The sequence below is a fragment of the Vanessa atalanta genome, chromosome 3 (assembly GCF_905147765.1).
Source record: "Vanessa atalanta chromosome 3, ilVanAtal1.2, whole genome shotgun sequence".
Classification (NCBI taxonomy): Eukaryota; Metazoa; Arthropoda; class Insecta; order Lepidoptera; family Nymphalidae; genus Vanessa; species Vanessa atalanta.
This window is the reverse complement of record NC_061873.1, coordinates 2,468,606-2,491,978: the sequence shown is the minus strand read 5'-3', so window position 1 is coordinate 2,491,978 and position 23,373 is coordinate 2,468,606. Positions and strand designations below refer to the sequence as shown.

The 23,373-nt window shown below is 34.6% G+C and overlaps 2 protein-coding genes across 5 annotated transcripts in view; one reads left to right on the top strand and one right to left on the bottom strand.

Moving 5' to 3' along the window:
* Window positions 1-1,451: 1,451 nt before the first annotated feature.
* On the top strand, window positions 1,452-4,808 carry LOC125077295 (cytochrome b-c1 complex subunit Rieske, mitochondrial). The gene is made up of 4 exons (XM_047689206.1): window positions 1,452-1,742; window positions 1,821-1,964; window positions 2,303-2,480; window positions 4,440-4,808. The coding sequence occupies exons 1-4, from the start codon at window positions 1,535-1,537 to the stop codon at window positions 4,726-4,728; spliced, it is 819 nt and encodes a 272-aa protein (XP_047545162.1). The 5' UTR covers window positions 1,452-1,534; the 3' UTR covers window positions 4,729-4,808.
* Window positions 4,809-6,495: 1,687 nt separating this feature from the next.
* The window catches only part of LOC125077080 (protein spire), a 145,228-nt gene continuing 128,350 nt past the window's right edge, over window positions 6,496-23,373 (bottom strand). For 2 of the 4 annotated variants that reach the window (XM_047688874.1, XM_047688876.1), the window contains 9 exons: window positions 17,652-17,769; window positions 17,206-17,289; window positions 15,813-15,924; window positions 14,938-15,082; window positions 10,157-10,303; window positions 9,901-10,002; window positions 9,681-9,815; window positions 9,093-9,298; window positions 6,496-8,985 (listed from right to left, as the gene is read on the bottom strand). In XM_047688874.1, the coding sequence (XP_047544830.1) occupies window positions 8,787-8,985; window positions 9,093-9,298; window positions 9,681-9,815; window positions 9,901-10,002; window positions 10,157-10,303; window positions 14,938-15,082; window positions 15,813-15,924; window positions 17,206-17,289; window positions 17,652-17,769 (1,248 nt within the window). In that variant the 3' untranslated portion in view covers window positions 6,496-8,786. The remainder of the gene's footprint in view (window positions 8,986-9,092; window positions 9,299-9,680; window positions 9,816-9,900; window positions 10,003-10,156; window positions 10,304-14,937; window positions 15,083-15,812; window positions 15,925-17,205; window positions 17,290-17,651; window positions 17,770-23,373) is intronic. The other 2 variants (XM_047688875.1, XM_047688877.1) reach the window with 2 other exon arrangements.

Here is a 23,373-nt window from a genome sequence, read left to right as displayed (position 1 = left end):
AATGTCGTAATGTTATAATTAACAAATACGTAATTATTTGACATAATTTTAAAGTTATATCAGCTGAAGTGCGTATATGATAAATGTTTTAATAAACTGAATAGGTACCTATTTAGATACCCTTAATAATTCACCAAAGCACCTGCCTTCAAGGCTGTACGTGGGAAGTAGGCAATAGGATTTCTTTTTTATTCCTACCAGTGAAGGGTATCATAAGTGCTATATTAGTTGATAACAAATCAAACGTGGGTCGCTTATGGAATAGAAATCGTGTGAAATGAGCAAAGTCACAATTTTAACACGTTTTGGCGCATCCGCGACTGATGGATACGATAAAAACGAATATAATTTTAATAGACGTTTGTTGGGTATCTAGTTGAAATATAATAAAATACATTTAAATTAAAAAAAGTGACAATACAATGTGCATATTTATATCGAGTTAATAATTATTATTTAATAATCGTTTCTTTGTTATTCTGTATGCGTTTATGTTGATTTTGAACAATGTACAATACAACTAGACTATAAAACCCAAAAACTAGCGAGGTTTCTGGCATAGTGCTATAAGCGTATGACATATAAATAAATAAAAAAAAATGAAAATATTAAGAAATAGGCATGTATTAATACAAACTATGTGTATATATTATAGGTAGCATATAGACTTGTAAATATGATTATGAAAATCCTAATTTTTAGGATAATCTAACAAGTTTTTGTTACAGCGTTGATCGAATACGTCTAAACAAATATCACATCCCAGTAATTGTCGTTATATACTTAAGTTAGAACTATGCAACGCAAGGATTGCAAAGGCTTACGTAAAACGCGCTTGAGATATTTCCACCTTATTCTTGTAGGGTCAATTCGGCAACTAGGAAAATTTGTTAAAGGAATTATCAATATAATAATTTAATCAATAAAAAAAAAGAATCTTAAGTAATGTTTAATGGGTGAGTGAGGTAGTGTAACTACAAGCACAAGGGATATAACATTTTAGTTCATGGTCTATTGGCGATATAAGGGTTGATTTGTTACTGTGCCGTAGTTTTTATGATAATATTTATATTTTTCTTATAATACTCTGAGTACATGTAAATGTATACAAAATAATTAAATAAAAATAATCTAGAGTATCTTAACTGCCTACGGAAGACAAAACTGTAAGTAAGCAACCATTGCGGAAGACTTTACGCGACGTCTTATGGAAAATCAAATAGAACAGCAATGAGTATAAGACTAATGTTTTATTATTGTAATCATAGATGGCGCTGTTAATCAGTAATTAGTCAAAGTGAAAATTTATTTATGATAAAAAGTTTTTAATATTTTAAGTAAAAACAAAATTAAATATTTGTTAAAAATAGTATGTAATATATTTTAGATTTCTTTTCATTTTTAATCATGGCAATATTTATATCGATAAATGACATATTAGACAACCTCAACTTTGACGTTTTGTTCCAAGATTTGAGGCGATCGCACATCGCGAAAAATATAAAGCAATTCTATTGCGTAAATTTCCACAAAAATGACTTCTGTATCTCGTGCTGGGCATTTAGCTCCTTTTTTTAAAGCTACATGTAATGTTGTGTCGAATGGCCTTAAACCCGTCGTTGCATCTGCCCCCCTACCTTCTGACAAAGTGGTAGTTCAGCCTCTGCCCAAGACTTCTACGGTGCAGACACTTCATGGAGCCCTGCCCATCCAAAACATTAAAGTGAAACATGGAAGCCGCGGTAAGTAAAACAATATTGAAATGAAATAAAGCGTAATTTTAATGGAAAATCAGATTACATAACAGTTGTCAATTTCAGTGCCAACTCAGGTACGTTTTGCGCACTCCGATATTGCGTATCCTGACTTCTCAGCATACCGTCGTAAGGAAACTCTGGACCCGAAATCTAAGGCTGAAGAAAATGTTGATGGACGCCAATCTTTCACTTATCTTATTGCTGGAGGTTAGATTCTGTTTTCTTTCACAAATATATAATTGCGGTAAAATAAAGAAATATCATTACGTACAATCAGTCCAACTAGATCAATATTAATTACATATCATACTCTTTTATAAATTTGAACCATATGACAAATATATCAAATGTATAATTTTTTTTTTTTTTATATGTATGTGTTTAATGATGCTATAAATATTTCCTAGATATTCTAATATCTAAGAATATAATATATTTTATTTAAGAGTAAAATTATTTGTACTTTTTTAAAGATTTATTACTCGTTAAAACAGTACTTGATTAATTTTCATTATGATATTTAATGGCTACTTGAAATATTTCAGCGGGTAGCGTAGCTGGTGCCTATGCTGCTAAATCTGTTGTCACACATTTTGTGTCATCAATGGCTGCAGCCGCTGATGTGTTGGCTTTAGCTAAGATTGAAATCAAACTGAATGAAATTCCAGAAGGAAAGTCAGTTACCTTCAAATGGCGTGGAAAGCCTCTTTTCATTCGTCACAGGTAAATTTATATCTTTGTATGTTCCTTAAATTTATTTTAAATCATAATCAAAATAATTTTTTTTTCAAGTAGAGCTTACTTGAAAAAAAATTGTGATAGTGTTGAATTAAATGTAAAGCTAACATTGGAAAGTCCATTCTACTGTAAACCAACCCGCAAGGTTTATTATAGTGTGTATTTAATTTATACTAAAAGTAATATTGTGTTTATAATAATTAATATTTATTAAGAACACTCAAAATACCACATCAAAAGTGAGTAAAAGAAAGGCAAGATACAAAGCCTTACTTATATGATACAAGGATTTACTTGGTGGTAGGCCTTTGTGCAAGCCCGTCTGGGTAGGTTATCCACCCACTCATCGGATATTCTATGGCCAAATAACACTACTCTGTATTGTTGTGTTCCGGTTAGAAGGGTGAGTGAGCCAGTGTAATCACAGGCACAAGGGACATAACATCTTAGTTCCCAAGGTTGGTGGCGCTTAGGTGATGTAAGGAATGGTTCATATTTCTTACAGTGCCTTTGTCTATGGATGGTGGTGACCACTTACCATCAGGTGGCCCATTCGCTCGTCCACTAACCAATGCCATAAAAAAAAAATATTATAGCAATTTAATATTGTGTAATATTTCCCAATAGGATTTATTTGATAGTTGTCTACAAATTGTTTTGAAATAAATAGTGATATAATAAATGAACATTTAGTTAACAGGCAAACCTTATTTACTGTAGGTTGTCACCAAATCATAGACATTAACAATCCCTTGAATTTTGCTACCAACCTTGGAAACTAAGATACACTCACTGATAAACCAGAATACCTCGATAATAAGTATTATTGTTTAGTGGTAGAATAGGTCATGATCAGATGATACCTAGGTAGTGTCTATGTGTACTGTTCATATAGATGGGCTTGCACAAAGCACTTAAATAAAATAAAATAAAAATAAAATTAGCCTTTATTGCTGTATTGTAAACTTATAAAATATTATTTTACTATAACTTAATCTAATTATAACTAAACATTTAATATATTTATATTATTCTAAGTTCAGGTGATTATTTTTTGCAACAGCTTGTCTTTTGACATAGGCCTCCGCCAAAGCACTACTACCAAGTGAATATAATAATAATTGAAATTACATTTTAATGTTATGAAAATACCTAAACTTCAGGAACCTGAAAGATATGTACTGATTTTCTTACCTAATTCAATGTTCTATACTTTTTGTCAAAACCATTTCCATGGTAGGCTTTTATGAAAATCCACATCATTAAATGTTAATGCAAACTCGATGATTGGCTGAATCAGTAAAATTAGAAATGATAAGAGCAAAGGTACAACTTATGTACAATGAGATTCCACTTGTAACTCATGTGAACAGTCTTCCACATTCCGCATGTTCAAAATTAAGTACTTTAGTAATTATTTATTTTATAATAAGAAACTTCTAGGGCAGTCAATACATATATAAAATCATAATATTCACCAGAATTGTGTTGATACTCTTACTTAAAATTAATTAACTATACTAAGTAACTAACTTATTCAAAATTTACATAATAAAATTTTAAAATAAATCTATAATTTAAAATTTACTCAAACTGACATAGATGCATAGCCTTAACCTAAGAGGGTAAAATTTTTATAGAATGTAGATTAGCACTTAGGAAACATTACAACAAACAAACCAAAGAAGAGCTGAATTTATTCACAAGGGCATTCACAATGCCCTTATTGAAAAAAAAAATTACACTGGACTTATATTATCCAACTCTGAAAAACCCCATATTTCACATCATTGTGAAACAATTAAAAATTTTCAATTAATTTTATAGATTGAGACTTTAATGACTTCACTTTGTGGCAGTTTGTTTTTTGAGTTTTATTTTTGTACAATAATCATTTACATTTGTAGCTTAAAAATGTATATAATTATTTTTATAACATTTCAGGACAGCCAACGAAATCTCCACGGAGAAGTCAGTGGCAGTTGACACCCTGCGTGACCCGCAACACGACGACCAGCGCGTACAGAACCCCAAGTGGCTGGTGGTCATCGGAGTGTGCACCCACCTTGGCTGCGTGCCCGTTGCCAATGCCGGAGACTTCGGCGGCTACTACTGCCCGTGCCACGGCTCCCACTACGACGCATCCGGACGCATCCGCAAAGGCCCCGCCCCCCTGAACCTCGAGATCCCACCGCACACCTTTGTCGATGATGGCCTTTTAGTCGTAGGCTAAACGAACGATGTTATTTATTAGACAATTTATTTAAGCATCTACCAATTTCATCAATAGAAATCAATAAAATGTGATACGTTTATGTGTATTTTATTTTTTGCTTTTTTTAGTTAAACATTTGTCGATATTACTTTAAAAGGAATTTTGTCTACGTTGTCCCAATAGTTAGTAAACAAATTTATACCAGCTCATATATCAGTTGTAAAATTTGGTGTAGGTCATTAATCCGTCTACGTATGTAATCTTAAGTAAATTTACCTTAAAAACTGTTACTTGTTACTTTGTCACTGTATTCCAAAGACACGTTACGTTATTTTGTTACGTTCATACAAAACACATTAGATTTTCTTTTTTATGCTCCCCTTTACGTTTGCATCTTAAATGTCTTATAAATACATATGTCACAAACTTATACCTAGGCCCATAAGGAAAAAATCAGCTAATTGTGTTTAGTATAAAGAGGAATATTATATTTTCCTTATAATCTATAAATTTATTATATTTGTTGCTAGTTTATATGAACATAGAGCGAGCTATTGCTTCAATTCGACCCGTTTTTATGGATAATGATTTAAAGGGCAAGAGGCATTTTTTTCTTACTTATTTTTATACTGAATGGAGTGAAGATAATACTATTTACTCTTCTATTACGAATGTGTTTAATTAGTTAATAAAAGGTATAATTGTCTAGAGGAACAATTTGACAGTACGCCTGAAGCCTATGTATGAGTATGCCTGTGCCTAGGGAAGATACCTATCACTTGGTGTAATAATAATACAACCTTAAAATACTTTGTTACAATGTCGCAGTGATTTGTTCTTAGTGTTTCCTTTCCGACTGATTGCCGAGGATGTGACCTTGAATGCAAACTAGAATTGAGAAATGCCTTTATGTTGTAGCATTTATAGAATATTTATTTTAAGCCATTTAAAACAACTTTGGCAACGTTAAGAATTATTAACTAAAAACTAGATGGTATTATTTTTCTTCAATTAGAATTTTGTAAATTTTTTTTTTTTACATGAAGTTTAAGAACTAATTCAAGCTTCATTAAATATTTCATATAAACAAAATTCAATCTAGACCTGTCTTGTCTATGACTGTAATTTAAAAAACGATTTCATTCGATATTTAAAAAAAGGTTTTTAAAAAAAATATATTTAATTAATAATTAATCAAGGACCACTAGGGCAGTATTTTATTTTAATGAGCAATCTTTTACGTTCATTTAAACGACCAACAAAAATAAGTTGTTCGGCATAGTTCAATTTTATATATCTTCGTTAAAATTATCTTAAAATAATTATTAGAACGAACTATAAGATTAAGTCTAATAAATATATATTAATCATACATTTTTTTTTAGCATTAGCAGCCTGTAATTTTCCCACTGCTGGGCTAAAGGCCTCCTCTCCCTTTGAGGAGAAAGTTTTATTTAATCATACATCTAAAATTATATTTTATTTGAAGATATCGATAATTGACATCATTCTTCAATTATAATATTTACTATCATGTCGCTGAAATATAGTCTTAGATTAAGAATTCTATGACAAATCTTCTAGAATTAGCAACATTCGCAAATACTTAAGAAATATACTTAAATATAGTTTAAGTTTGTATGTGTGAAAGGGGATAATGTGGAGCGGATGAAAATTATAGGCGCACATGGTATATCTTAACAGGAATTTCTTTTCAGTAATATAATAGTAAAAAGAATGAAAAACAAAAATTGATTTGTAATTGTTTTTAATATCGTTACCGTTTTCATTTTTTACTTTATGTATGCTTTAGACGATTACAATCTACGTAACATCTAATATAGACTACTAAAATTTACATACATTTACAATTTTTTATAACTGGGAATTCAATTTTAATTTACGAATTACATTCATGGGTTAAATAAATAAAATTATCATTGAAATACACAGAATATGCAATCAAATGGAAAGTCATTTTTATATTGGGCCAAAAAATTCAAAATATATTAAATTTAGTATGTTAATACAAAAATTAAATAATAATAAAAATTGTCTTTCTTATTAGTACCAAAAAAAAAACATAATTCTAAAACAGTGGCTGTGTGTTGTAAGGCTGGATTTCTGTTCGAATGTACATTTAGTTAATGTTTATTCTTTTAATTATTATAATAATTTCGAGGAAATCCCAGTTCTTAAGAAGCTTAAGATAAAATTACACTTTTTATGAACATCGAAATCTATAACTAAATAATTACGTAACCGATTTTATGATGACACTAAATGATTCTATATTTACAAAAGTATAGTGATTACATATGTATTTGGCAAAATAATTTAAATACATCTAAATAAAACTAAGTTATGAATGAAATGGGTGAACGAATATATTGATCGAAGAACTACTTAAATAAAATTAATTAAATACTGGTCACACATATTAAAAATAAATTGCACTATCCTTATAGGCTGTATGATCGTTGATCTTTGATTGTTTAAAGTATGATAAATATTAATTTATAAATAAATATAATAAACCGAGGAAATATTTTTAAAAGAAAAATATATTCTTAATTTTAATGAAACTTCGCCATTGAGAATAGTTGTAATAAAAATATTAACTACTAAATAGTAAGATAAGATGAGATTATAAATTTTGAATATGAAATTGAATCTTTATCAAGAAAGTATTGTCACAATATAAAAAATAATTACATACACGCCTATATTTAAATTATTTAACACTGAGTTATCAAATGAAATTCCAATCAGAATGTTCACTCAATGTATCTCAACAAAATTTATAATTCGGAATAATTGTTATTTTTAGCAAAAAGCAACAAAAGTAACAGAATCCCCATTAATTTTTATAAATTTAAATAATTTCAAAATATATGACCAGTATTCAATTCGATATCCACCATCTTTAAAGCTCACAGAAAATAAATAGTAACATATAGAAACTTTTTGCTTATTTCACTCAAACCACGCACATAGTAATAACTTATATTTGTACATGTGTGGCCTTTATTCTGCTGTCTTATTTAATGATCTGTTTATATGGCACAGGAAAGTAACATTCTATAATATCGCTATTAGCGTTGAATGTCAAAGAAAATTGTAGCTTAAAGATGCCTCACGTAAGTCATAAGCGGAAAATGATGGTACGCTTCAGTTTGAATTAACACGTAACATGGAATATACGAGAATAATGTCTCAACATTTATAATATAATATTACATCTCCATACTATAACATTCATAGCACATTTATTTTGAACACAGATTATTTTGATTCACATTCAAATTGTAGACATATCATAAAATCTAGGAAAAAATATATAAATTTATATCTATTACATATAAGTGACAAAATATTATTTTAGTTAATTTCTTGGAATATTTTAAAATTTAATTAGTATATCATTCAATATATTTACTGTGAATATCTCTGATTGCAACTGTTTTATTGTAAATATAATTTTATCGTGAAAACGTTTGTGCGACAAATTAAAAAAAAAAAATGTGTTTCACTATCTGTCAAAAGTCATAGAGTATTGTCAAAAGTCATTCGTCTACAAGTGTCGGATCACAGTCCATCTACAAACACAACGTAGATTCTACACAACCTCGGAAGCTCTTTGTTTTCATGAAACTACTCGAAACATTCTCACTATCATTTTTCTATCTGCAACATCTATTACTGACGTGTAACGTTGCAAATCATCCGTCGATCCGATTTCAGTCGCTTGATCATCCAGTAGAAAGTTTTTTGAGCGTCGATTCGAAACGATGGCGATTCCAAGGTTATTGTGCCTTTAACATTGTACGGGAGCAGAGCCGAGTGTGTCGATACGTCGTTTTCGTCACGAGGTCGATTCGAGTAAGGCTACCGGAGGGGTTACAGACTAAAAATCGGGTCGTCACTGTAAATCTCGCCCTCGATCGGGGTCAGCATTATGCATCGAAACGAAACAGTAACCCTCATATTGTTTATAAAACTAAACAAAGTAAAAAAAATTGGGACAAATCGGCAGCCTCAGCTCAAAACTCAGCGCGGTAACGGTCGCCGGGCGGCTAACAGTCCGCCGTGTACACGGGCGCCAGGTCCAGCGTGAGGTGGCGCAGCGCGCGGTCGCGGGACGCCGAGCGGGACGCGCGGGACGACTTGATGATCTGCAGCACCATCGCCTTGCAGTCGTGGCACACGGCCATCTGCACGCCGCGCAGGCGCTCCGCCGCCGACACGCCCGTCGCCGCGCGCCCGTAGCGCGCCCTGCGACACGAGGGGCGTGAGTCGAGTGATATTTGTAATCATATGTGTACAATATTATTATTCGTATTACAAGTAATTTGAAATTTAAAATTTTTGACAGATCGTACCTGCGCTCGAGAGTCGACATCGTGGAGAGCGGCGTGGACACGCAGGGCATGCTGCCGGGCCCGTCGGCGCGCGCGATGGCGACGGTCGGCAGCGGCTCCGCGAAGCCGAGCGCGGACGCGCCGCGCGAGCCGGGCGCCGACGTGGCGCAGCGCCGCGCGCGCGCCGGGCTGCTCGGCGCCGAGCCCACCGAGTTGTCCACCGTCACCTGACGCATGCGAGCATGGCGTTAATTCAACACCCAGTCTACCGAAAGTCGCAGTAATATTTCTGGCGACAGCTTTCTAATTTTCACATATAATATATATTAAACAAGAATTCATTGATATCGAAATACCATAGAAAGGTAGATTAGGTTCCAATTTCCAGTCTATATATCAGTTGATGATGGCAATGGCAGAAGGTACATGCCTCTAAAATAATAATTTTAAGATAGAAATATACATCTAACCTTCGGCCAACATTGAAATAATTTGGTATTTCCATCAACATTTAAAAAAGTACATAGGATTACTATAAGAAAATCAAACAAGTAATATTGAAATGGTGGCGAGTGTATCTGACGTCACGCGCGTGTGTCGGGTACTCACGTTGTGCTCGGGCGCCACGAGGCGCGCCATGAGCGAGCGCGGGAAGGACTGCGGCTCGTCGTCGGGCGACGGCAGCAGAGACGGGCTGAGTAGCGCTACCGGCACGTGCGCGAAGTGCTCCGTCGGAATACGCATCTGAAACGTCACAGGCAATTCGTACAACTGCAAGCATCTTCCCAGAATTTATATCACGTTCCGTTTGGATCTGTAGCCAACGTACCTTCGAACAACATTTTTGACAGACAGTCTTTTTGCACAGCTTACACTTCTGGCCCCAGGGGCCGAAAATACCGAACCGTGTCTTCAAACATAGGAAGCATACCTGTAAACGAAAAATATATTTATATAATTAAAAAAAGAAACTATTTATTTTAAATAATTTAACCTTGCCACTTTTATTTTGTACAGTATCAAGTAATGAAGTTAATTGAATCTCTAGTTTTATTGTTTTTTATAAACTACATATAGATACTTACCCTTCGTTTTTCCACATCTTCTTTGACCCTACCCTCGACGGGTAGGACTTCTAGTTCCGCTTTAGTCAACACGGACCGGATATGAACAATTTCTTCGAGCGTCAGAGAGAGTCGATCGTCGGACATTATCGCATCTTGCCATTGTTTCTGTAATTAAAAATAAAGTTAACATTAGTACATCCTATTTATAGTAAATATTTGCAAAAATTCAAATCTCAACAAACTAACATGCAAAATATCGAAACTGACGTCTCTTATAATGTTATCGACGCTCTACATATTTCTGAAAAATAATATAAAATACATCTTTAAGTGGTAGTGCCACACTGCATACCTTCGGGTTGCAGCCGAATGGGCCGGCACGCCCGGGGAAGTACCACTCTCTCACTTAAAATCGGCGTGAAGTGGTAGCTATGTTACCGCGTTTCGTCTGGTATGTGAGAGTCCCGGAGGCCCGATACCCCCCCCCCCTTAAACATGATGGTTGTGCAGAATTTGGTTACATTACCCCAGGAGGGTACCATCAGCGACTGCGGTGGAGAATCCCTCTCTGGGCATCCATGCTCAGGACATACACCACCTGAGCAGGGATGCCCAGGCTGCCCTCCGAATTCTGGGGGGGGCAATTTTGCGCTCGCCACTGTTCGGGGCAAGCGGAGCAGGCATCATAAGGCAACCCCTACCACCCTCACTGTGGACTTCTGCAACATAAGGGGACTCAACTCGAACTTGAACGCCGTCCACTTTCACCTTGAGACGGCGAAGCCGGCCTTGCTCTTTCTTACCGAGACTCAGATATCTTCTCCTGCCGATACGACTTTTCTTTCCTACCCCGGGTATAAATTGGAACATTCCTTTGTACCACGAGCTGGGGTGTGCGTTTACGTCAGAGATGATATCTGCTCTCGACGCCTCGGCAGCCTTGAAGGACAGGACCTATCAATTATCTGGCTGCGTGTAGATTGTGACGACCATCCGCGAATCTACGCTTGCCTTTATAGGTCCCATAGCGGTAATGCCGAAACCGACCGACTGGTTGAGCACGTCCAAATGGCTACAGATTCCGTACTGCAGCAGATCCCATCCGCAGAGATCGTTATTCTTGGCGATTTTAATGCCCACCATGCCGAATGGCTTGGATCGCGCACTACCGATCATGCGGGTAGATCTGTTCTCGACTTCGCTTTAGCATATGATTTGACACAACTAGTCCCCTCGCCAACGCGAATACCAGACGTGGAGGATCATACACCTTCCCTGTTGGACCTTCTGCTGACTTCCCATCCGGATGGCTACCAGGTTATCGTCGAACCCCCTCTGGGCTCGTCGGACCACTGTCTCGTCCGAAGTACAGTGCCGGTTGCGCGTTACTCACGACCTCGTTTCGTGGGCTGCCGCCGAGTGTGGCACTACAGGTCAGCAGATTGGGATGGGATGCGGTCCTTCTTTGCATCCTACCCATGGGGGCAGGTTTGTTTCTCGCCGGATGATCCGAGTGTTGTTGCTGACTCTGTTGCCGATGTGGTACTTCAGGGTATGGAACTATTCATTCCGTATTCTGCGGTCCCCATCGGTGGCAAGTCCCAGCCCTGGTTTGGTCGTTTCTGCAAAACGGCTTCACGCAGAAAATGGGAACGCTACCAAGACTGGGCTAACGCATCAGCGTCTCGTGATGTAAATACCAGCGCAATCAGAAAGGAATATAACTCTGCCTCTAGGTCCTTCAAAAACGTGATTGCTAAGGCGAAGACGGAGTACATTGGCAGAATTGGCGAGAGACTGGTGCGCCTCCCTTCAGGAACACGTGCGTTCTGGTCTCTCGCCAAGGCTGTCTTAGGGAATTTCTGTCAGCCTTCCTTACCATCTCTGCACAAGGACGGTGAGTCATTGGCCCATACAGCGAAGGAGAAGGCTGATCTTTTAGGCTCTCTCTTCGCAGCGAACTCGACTCTGGATGACCGAGGAAAGTCACCACCAACAATCCCGCGGTGTGATACCACGATGCCGGAGGTTAAATTCCGGCAAAGTGCAGTTCGTAAAGCACTTCTTTCCTTGGATATTCATAAGTCGAGTGGACCCGATGGCATCCCTCCAATCGTGCTACGGACTTGTGCTCCCGAGTTGGCGCCGGTCTTAACGCGTCTTTTCCGGCAATCCTATGCATTCGGCGTCGTCCCGAACTCCTGGAAGACTGCTTTGGTGCATCCGATCCCTAAAAAGGGCAACCGCTCAGACCCGTCCAATTATAGGCCTATAGCCATCACCTCCTTGTTCTCCAAGGTAATGGAGTCCATTATAAACTGCCAGCTCCTGCGGTACCTAGAGGAGTACCAGCTGATTAGCGACCGCCAGTACGGTTTCCGTCGGGGTCGCTCAGCCGGTGATCTTCTAGTTTACCTTACTCATAGATGGGCGGAAGCAGTTGAGAGCAAGGGGGAGGCATTAGCAGCCAGTCTGGACATAGCGAAGGCCTTCGATCGCGTGTGGCACAAAGCGCTTCTTTCGAAGCTTCCTTCCTATGGGCTTCCCGGAAAATTATGCAATTGGATTACCAGTTTTTTGGCAGATCGGAGCATCAAGGTCGTTGTCGACGGTGCATGCTCTGACTTAAAATTCGTCAATGCTGGTGTTCCACAAGGCTGCGTTCTATCACCCACTCTGTTTCTTCTGCATATCAATGACTTGTTGCAAATCAGTAACATTCATTGCTATGCAGACGACAGCACCGTAGACACCTCATACACCGGCCGTGCTAATATTTCTCGGGAAAACGTCGAAGAAAACCGGAACAAACTTGTATCTGAAATCGAGTCTTCGTTAAACAAAGTCTCGAACTGGGGTCGGCTAAACCTAGTTCACTTCAACCCCAAAAAGACGCAAGTTTGCGCGTTAACTGCTAAAAAAACACCATTTGTCGTATCTCCACGATTCGAGAACATTCCGTTAGCCGCTACAGCTAGTATCGGAATACTTGGCGTTGATGTTTCGAGTCTCGTTCAGTTCCGCGGTCAATTGGAAGGCAAAGCCAAATTGGCATCAAAAAAGCTTGGTGTGCTCAGCAAGGCAAGACAGTATTTCACGTCGGCCCATCGTCTAAGACTATACAAGGCGCAAATTCGGCCTCACATGGAATACTGCTCTCACCTCTGGGCGGGTGCTCCCCAGTACCAGCTCCTTCCATTTGACCGTATCCAACGTAGAGCGGCTCGAATTATCGACGATCAAGCCCTTTCCGATCTGCTTGATCCTTTGGCTTTGCGTAGAGATGTTGGATCGCTCTGCATCTTCTACAGAATTTATAACGGGGAATGTTCCGAGGAATTGTTCGAATTAATCCCGGCTGCTGAATTTCACCTTCGGACATCTCGTCAAAATTCCAAATATCACCCGCACCACCTAGATGTCCGAAAATCCACAACAGCGCGATTTTTAAGACATTTTCTGCCTCGCACAACCACTCTGTGGAACCAGCTTTCGCCGGCGGTTTTTCCGAACCGATACGACTTGGGAACCTTCAAGAAAAGAGCGTACTCTTTCCTGAAAGGCCGGCAACGCACCTGCAAGCCCCCCGGTGTTGCAGATGTCCATGGGCGGTGGTAGTCACTTTCCATCAGGTGAGCCTCCTGCTCGTTTGCCACCTTATGACATAAAAAAAAAAAAAAAAAAAAAATCTAAACAAGGCAAATATTACTTTATTGATCTGTGATCTTTATTTAAATTTCTATAATTTGATAAATATTTTCTCTTTTTTATTAAAGTATACACAGCATTTAAATAACAACATTGATTTTGAAAATTTAGAGTTACGTTCCTTTTCAATATTGTTTATTAAGAAATCATTTCGTAGATCAACTTATGCAAACAAAACATTTTAATAATTTGTTCTTTTCCAACTACGCAGTTACAACATTTCAATGAAATACCTCTAAGACTAAATTCATAAACTTTTTTAGTCTAAATCCTTGATATAAATTGAAAAAAAAAAGTATTTAAAAATAAGAGATTAAACTCGAGAATAAATTAAAACAATATAATAATTCAATGACGTAATAAAACACACACACACATTCTAAAATGTATCTACTGAACAACTGCAAACTATAACAAATGGACGAAAATAATAATTAAAAAATAGGAAAAACAGTATAGGACGTCTACAGACCGTGTGGTTGTTTAGGTAATACAGAAGCGTTTTTGGGATCACTACGATCTCATCTACCAAATCTATAGCATCCTAATGTTTGACTTTGGTGCACCAAAAGTTGGCTAAGCATCAGAACTTACTTCCAAAAGCCTTTTCGTAAACATGCAAAATCTTTTCAGACCCATTAATTTCGGCAACAGAAATTCGATTCCATTTCAATTTAATCCTGGAAAACTACAAACCTATTTAGGATTGACTTTTTATTTTTTACGTTGAGAAACTTTAATGTTCGAAGAAGACTATATTGTTAGGGTTTTTGAAGTAAATTGTACGTTACACGTGACCCAGAGGACTTTATTTAATAGTTCTTGAAATAAGCAAGAAATCCATTTCATTTGATTACTCCTTACTTATAAAGAGAACAATGTATTTAAAGTCTGATTTCAACAGCTTTTAATAATAATTGACATCCTTTTTTTATTTAGTTTGAAACGATCTTAGATCGAGTACTCGATGACAAATCAATGAGTAGTTTGAGTACATTACAACATTTTCATACATAATTATGTTGTAAATTCGCACGAAATATATATATTTTATAATACTACAAAAAAGCATGTCTATTCAAGCAACTCACATGCGGATGGGTGGGGCTGCCACTAACCGACTTGATGAGCTCGTCCTGCAGCGAGGATCGAGACCAAGACAACTCGCCCAACTGTGCGTCCGCGTCGCTGCTGGCGAGGGACGCCGCACCCGCACACGATGCCCTTGATCCTGGCCTGTGGAGTAGTGTTAACAATTGAATATACAAATTTGTTTTATTTCCTATAGTAATTCGTTTACTGTTGACAAAAGTAGCTGCTTTTTGAAACATGAATAGCCCTCGAGTTTGAGTTATGAGTTTCTTTAAAGTCGTCGACGACTACAAATATTACGAATCATTTTTCGAACCAAAATGAATATTTCTCGAAATTAAACGACAAAAATAAAATTTTAGCTGATTTAAAAAAATAAGACTTGCTTATCCGTTTGTCAAGGCAATGTAGATAGCATCCGTAGTGGAATATATGCTATCGGTGAAAATTAAATTCCAATGCACAGTCTGAATTAAATTCCAGTGTTATTTGATCGAACGCTTACTCATGACACTAAGGACGTATTTTATAAGAGCGGTTAGTTTCGGTCCAGAGTAAGAGTGACCAGTCCAGACACTATTGTTACAGTATTAAAAAAAAAATAAGTATGTACGTGACATATTTCAAGCTCGTTTGTAAAAATAGCATCTAAGAGCAACAAAAGATATTTTTTTTGTATTTGTTAATAGTTTTTAGAATATTAATTCAATGGAGCTGTTATGTACAAACGCTTCAATCTATTTTTTAATTAATGTCATTTTCACATTATTAATCGAAGACTATTAAGAACAAGCTGTCATAATCTATGTGGATTAAACGAACAAACAGATGCTCGATGATCTCCTTTGGCGCTGTCGTCGTCTAAAAAGTTTACCTGGAGTGTGGCAGCGATTGAGCGCCGTCGGTGGGCGGACAGGGGGGATGTGTGACGGTGTGACGTCGCATCGACGCGCGCCGGGACGGGCACTGCGTCGCGAGGTCATAGGCTACAACAATAAAACGTGTTAGGTCGATTGAACTAGTGAATGGAATGATTTAAACTATGAAAATATGATCTATATTTGAATGAAGTCTAATATGACATAATAATATGAACGTATTTCCATTGAGTATTATTTAGAATGAAGTAATACTTAAACTAAAAATCAACAAAGTTAAAAACTAGGTTAAAGCAAGTCGAACATTCAATGCATTAATAAAACCCTTGTAATTATTCAATTAAACAGAAATAAATAAAAACAAACATATAAGTCACTTTAACGAAATAATCTTACTATAGACTAGATAAAACGATATTAATTATTTCGTAGTTAAAATATGTTGAAATTAGCCAATTCTAAGATAGGCCAAAAGAATTTAGAGAGGTGAGAACTGTCAAATTTCTAATTTATTTATTTATATTGGCTACATTATTTTATCTAAAAGCGCGTCTAATAATCTGACAATGTCATAAAATATAGAGAAAAAAACAAATATTGATTCAAATAATAATTTATGTGATTTCAAATATCGAAAGATAATATCGAATTCCGTATAATTTATAAAAAATTGCCATATTAAATACGATCTAAACAAAACCTGTTTATAGTTTAGCGGGTCAAAAGAACCGTTACCAAGTGCCCAAAGAATTGTAGGTGAGGCGAAATGCGCCTTGACTTTTTGTACTACTCTTAAATGACCTTATAAAATGAAATGTATAATGAACAACATAAAATATTTATATTTTATGAGATCTTGAAAATTTATAGCTGGCAATTAAGCTTTTAAAACGTTCAAAAACTGTAGGAATATTAAAAATAAATACTTAAATTGTGTTAGAGGTTTTAAATATTTACCTTCACTATAACATACTGCAGTTAATAAATGCTACAGTTAATAATACTTATGCTTTTCACAAAATAAAATTTTATTCTAAAACACTAATAAGCAATAAATAAATAAATATTAAGAATCAAAAAGCAGAAGCTCACATCGTGCATAAACATGAGACAGACGATCGAACTTGTGAAATATGATTAAACATTAATAAATTAAAAATTTATTGATTTAAAATTATTTTAGAACGTATAATGATTCATTAATTATTATACACTTCAAAAGATATACGACCTTTTTCAATAAACTATATAGTTATATTAGGTTAACCGAAACACTAAATTTGGCTAAAATAACTGTTATATTTTGTTAGACTCAAATGCGTAAGCTACACTTGCAAATAAATGAGATAGCAATATACGAAAGCGTGACGTCACATCATGCAGTCATACATTCGAGGGTCTCGTCGCAGAACTGGTGGTACTCGTGATGGGAGATGCGCGTGCGCGGCGGAGCACGTGGCGTCTCTCCCGCGACTATTCCGACAAAGGGGCGTGCGTTGAGGAGAAAGTGCTATACTTTAGCCGACTTCCACACATTTTCCATGCTTATATAAATGGACCAATCCAATATAATCCTTTTTTTTAATCGTTTAAACAATTAGAATGAGTATATAATTAATAGCTTCGACAATAAAGTTATAAATTACCAAAATTAACATCATCCAAATGTTAATAATAAAGGATATCCTGCGTAAGCCTGCGATTGTGAATGAAGCCATCCGCGTTCTCAATACTGCTCAATACTTTCTATACTCCTTCCCAAGCCGTGTTCGCCCAGCAGACGTGGATCACACAAGTTTATTGGGTAACAGAATTAATAGTAACAATAAGCTTACCGGTCCTTTTCCAAGGTTTAGGGGCAGTTTGCTGCGGCGCCGTATGCCTGGGGAACGGCTGCGGCGCGCAAGTCTCGGGGCTGACGCAAGTTTCGGTATCATCTTCATCCTCGTCATCCTATGTACAATAAAATATTTTTTAAAAACAATATAATGAGATAATTAAGTATAATGCAAATTTACTACGATTTAACCAGATTATATTCAATTCGAAGCTGCGATCAAAATTAAATTACATTATGGATTGAAATGTCTGTTGTCAGTTTCGATGGTTATCGAGTTATTAATAAACCTTTTATGTTCGGCATTCGGCACTTTCTGTTGATTTACTGAATATTCGTATTCGAATAATGAGCTTAATTATATTTTATAATTATTTTGATTAAACAGAAATGTCCGTACACATAATTACAGTTCAGTACCTTCCACAACCCAACCCAGATCTTAATATAAGTGGTTACTCAAAACTAGGAAAAATTTTGCTTGCCATTAGAGCATATAAACCCTTCAACCTCCTTCAATCACGATTTGACAAACTAACTAACTATTTGGCGACGCAAGGAATGGTTAATAATTCTTAAGCCTACATGACTTAAGACACGAAGACTTGACATTTAGACCAGACTGGAAAACTTGTTTCGTAATGTAGAAGCGAACTAAGAAACAAATTTGCAAAATTTTAATTTAACTTGGGCGTTTTCCGCGTCACCGAGACTTGTAGGGCTTATAAATTGTGTTTCAGCATTCGTATGACCTTTAGCAGCCAACAGGAAAAGTTAGTAGCAGTTTATGCAGATTTTTTTTTTTCGAATTCCATTTGTGTATATTTGGCAAAATCTCAAAAAAAGAATCACGAATTATTTTAAATACAGAATCAATAAAACTGGTCTTATTTAGGACATATTTTAAAATGCAGTTTGACTGCTTCATTATATTTGATAATGTTGAGTAACATATTTATTATTATTTTTTTATATTACGCACTTCCTATTAGTTCCCTGGGGCGCTTGTTTAGACAGATTTCTCTTTTACCTTTCGAACGTGAAAGAATATACATCAAATTAATTAAATAATGTCCACGAGAAAATTCAAAAATAGTTGAACATTTCATTTGAAAAAAGAACCAGCCGTGTAAATAAAATAAATAAAAAATATTTCAAATTAAATGCATCGTGTTACCATGTTTTATATGACCCTTTAAATCCTTTTGTTATATTTAAAACAAACCTACCGCCTATTATTATTTATTACTAGATTATTTGTCAGTAAAAGTTTCAGCATTTATTTATAGATTTATTAATTCAATAGTGATGTTTTGTATGAACCGGGTTCATTGTTCAGTATTCGATAAAAGTGGGAGGAAAAAGATGCAACACGAATAAACTTAACTCTTAAATATATTAAATAAATTTTACGCAATTATTTTAATACCAGCTGGTCACACTAACTCCGACAGCATCCGCGAATTTTTCCCCAAAGATTCCGTGCTGTTCCATAAATTAATATGCAGATTAGTCGTGTCAGGTAACAAACAGACAAACTGAGTTCTCGCAGTTATATTATAGTCTGAAGATTTTTGGCTACACACTACTTTTACTTGCTATGTGTAATGTGTGTTGAATAAATTTCCCCTATTTTTTCCTCTACTTGTCCCGATTTTCGACATATTGAAGTGGCAGCCCTGACTAGATCTATGTCAGGCGAACACCGGCAACTCAGTCTAGTAAATGGGCCGTACGTTTGTACAATAATGATACTCGAACGCTGAAAGCGCAGGATTATGTGTTGTTTTATTTCGCTTTTTGCTTCTTCGTTCCATTTATTTCGTATTTAATATTCCATTTCCTTATTAAAATTTAAATAACCGTCAAAAGATTGACTGGAAGTTTTTGTCTTTCATTATTGTAAATGGCAATTAAAAAAAAGAACGTCATAAAATATAAAATTCGATATTTAAATTTTTACGAACGTTTATAGTTAATAAAAAATGAAAGTCCCATCATTTTAATGCCCTTATTCTCGTTAACGTTTCAATGTTTTGAGGTTATCGTATTCGACAAGTTTCAAACGAAGTTACGTGAATAGAATTTATTAATAAAACGAACGTAAAATCGTCCTTCAGACTGGCGATTGTCGGTTTCTATTCGTGAACAAAATGAATTAATTGTGACGAACAGGACATGTATTATAAAAAATAATTATTACAAAAATAACTAAACAACGACTGAGTAAATTTACACGTAATAAAAGTTTCATTTAAACGTTACAAGTTTAAAACGGGCACGAAGAATTCTTATAACAAGTTTTTTATCAATAATAATATATAAAATTACGTCAAAATAGCGGCATTGTAAAAAAAAATATTTTAAAATAGTTAATCAATTGATTGCCTACCGTTGCCTACGTTACTTACATACTTACTACGTACCTTATCTGTTATGCAATCCACGAAGGCATTAATTACATCTCGCCCACTCATCACGTAATCGAATATACTTTTTGTTTAATCAAGATTTAATTACCAATCAAAACAATGATTGTTTAGCGCCTGGGAAAGCGGCATTCATTACAAAAGTGACTTGAACGTTTTGGTATTCCATTGTTGACAACCATAGACCATAGATAATAATTGTGGTTTTATTTTTACGCTTAAAAAGTAAGAACCGATTCTATTGGAAAGTTCCATTAGAATTTATTTCTTATCGTTGATATTTACGGTATAGTGTTTAGAAGGCGAATAGGCATTTTGAGGGACCACTATAAATTTAGCATTTTCATTCGGAATAACGACACTGAGTCATCTCTTCAATTTCTTAAATACATTTATACACGTGTGTTTTATTTAGTTGTCATTTTATTGCTATTTCAATGGACGCGATTTTTGCCTTGAAACTAATTTTGTGATTAATTTAAAATATTTTTTATAATTATATTTTAACAAACTATGTTAATAATTTAATTATCGTCGTATTTATATTATGTATATATACTGGTCATTCTTTATATAAATTGTATATAATTAAATAAAGGAAATTAATTTACTGAATGATAATATTATATTATTTTATGTCATTTTGGATATGAACCCATGAAATTAGTAAATAGCAATATATATTATAACAAATAAGTCGTAAGCAATTTTAAATTGAATCCAATGTTCAAACTATTAACGTACAAAATTATAAATATCTTAAATTTAATTTAATTTTTTACAATACACTATTTTTTATTTTAATGTTTATGTTGATGATTATTAGTATTTTCTTTTTCTAATTTTCCTTTTTAAAATGTAATTTTATCTGCATGTTACTATTTTTTCTTTGTAATGTGTGTAACACCTATAATTAAGACAACATTTAGATTTTAAGATTACTTGTTCAATAATGTATTTTTCGCTTTTATTAATGTAAGTATGTCTTGTTGGTGTTAATAAATAAATAAATAAATAAAATAAATAAACTATTGTAAATTGAATCAAATTTCTAAACTTAACAAATTACGATCTTGGTCTATATTAAAAAAAAATAATGCGAGTGGCACTGTAACGTTTTAGATGAATCTTATAAAGAGTTGAAACGATATGTGCCTTTGTTTTTTCCAAATATCCAAGTCTTGTAATATCGTATAGCGGGTCAGGAGGTCACGAAACTAAAACACAGTTCAATGCTCTTACTACTGTATTGCGGTATTCGCTTGACACGTAATGGATTTCGATACTAATGCGGATAAAATAAAGCTTTATATACCATGAACTTGTCATTAAAAGACACAATTAACACGCGAAAAAAATCACACTCAACGCGACCTGAAATCATAAGAAAAATGTCATCGAATCGTACGGAATTCAGTCAAGCCTACTTCCGTGTAAATAAATGGCTTAGAAAAACACCAGTCCAAGGTTCAACTCGGTTAATAGCCTGTGAGCTAAATAACTCACTGTGATTACTTCTTCGGACTATATTTATAATGTACATTGAACTATACTCAATTGATACGCCTATTTATATGAATTTATTGTTTGCTGGTTTTAATCATCATATTAAACGGAATAGTTTTAACTTTAAAATTTCCAAAATTATTATGAAAATAATTTAAAACTAACATAAAATAAACCCTGAAAATTGAATATGCAACAAACCCTTTACCGTCTCACCCTGAGTGCTAAAGAGCAATTCCTCGAAACTATTGATTTAGCACCAATAGGATGAGGGAATATAAGGAATCACGACGATCGTCGATCAGACGTCTAAATGTAATAAGTACCTACACGTTTAATTCTTAGAACACTTCAAAACATTAATTGTCGTGTCAATCACATTTTAAAATATTAAGCAAATAATTGATGGCATGCTGACTAATATTGTTATGACTTATTAGAAAATATTATATATTATTAGATTACTCATGATTTAACTCAACTTGGAATGTATTCATTATATTATACTTACGACCAAAAAAAAATTACTACAAGAGATAAATATATAATCTTAAATATTTTTTAATTATTCTCAAACTTTTTAAATTTTTTGTATTGTCTGTTATTTAATACACAATAAATAGCGAAAGCAACTTCTTTAAAACCAGGTGTCCGACGACATTTTCTTTTTATTTAAATAGGCCTAAATATTACATATGGATACTTTTTCTTGAAATGTTGAACTAACATATTTCATACTGACAACTGACCACGAAGCGTTCCAGTCAAAAATCTTCCATGGTATATTTATTTTAAGATTCAAAATCGTATGTCTAAAATGTAGGTTACTGAAACCTTGCAAGAAATGTTTGCTCAACTGTAACTGTTTACTTTCTACAGGATATTTGTTTACCGTTAGGTTACAGAAGACTCATTCATGTAAAACCCATAACGCAATATGTAGAAAAATCGAACATATTTTAAATATTATGACACATCTAGAGCGCTAAGTCCGCGATATTTGCTTAAAGATTACAGATATTATACTAGTGTTTAACTTTGTCTTGGCTTTGAAATAAATTCGATTGAAACTATTACATGTGTTAAATAAAACTATCATTTGTCAATTCCAGAGAGTGCAAGTTATGCATAGCAAGTGTTATTAGTTAGCCACAGTTTATTTTATTTTTTACTAGTAAAAAGACACATTTTTCATAAATAGAACACAAACAAAACTGTTCTATCGTATTATTGTTATACTATACGTCACGTAATGACAGATATGCGATTGGTCGAAATATTGTAGTAACGTTTTGTTAAAATATTTCGTCCAATAACAGCTGGATACATTAGATACTGTTTACTGTTAACCACGACAATCGCCATTATATTCGAGTTTTTATTGACATTTATCGCTATTGTATAGAGAGTACAGAATTTAATCTACTTATAAAATGTACTGCAGAATGTGAACGCGAAGTCATTCCTCAGTAATTTTCTTCGTTGTTCGATCAATCATATAAAGGTTGCTCCATTATATTTTTTTATTTAGCTCCAAGCAAAAAACAGCTTGTTCACGGTCACAATACTTCCTATATATAAATGAAAGAACAAATATATCTTTTATGTCTTAAAGGTTTATAAAAGGTACAACGTATCACCGACTTTCGATCAACATTATATATATATATATATATATATATATTTAAATGGTCAGGATATAAAGTAGTTGGCTTTTGTTGATGTTATAAAATATATTTTTTTATTTTGATGTTACTTAACTTACAGAAGCCTTTCAGTTTTTAC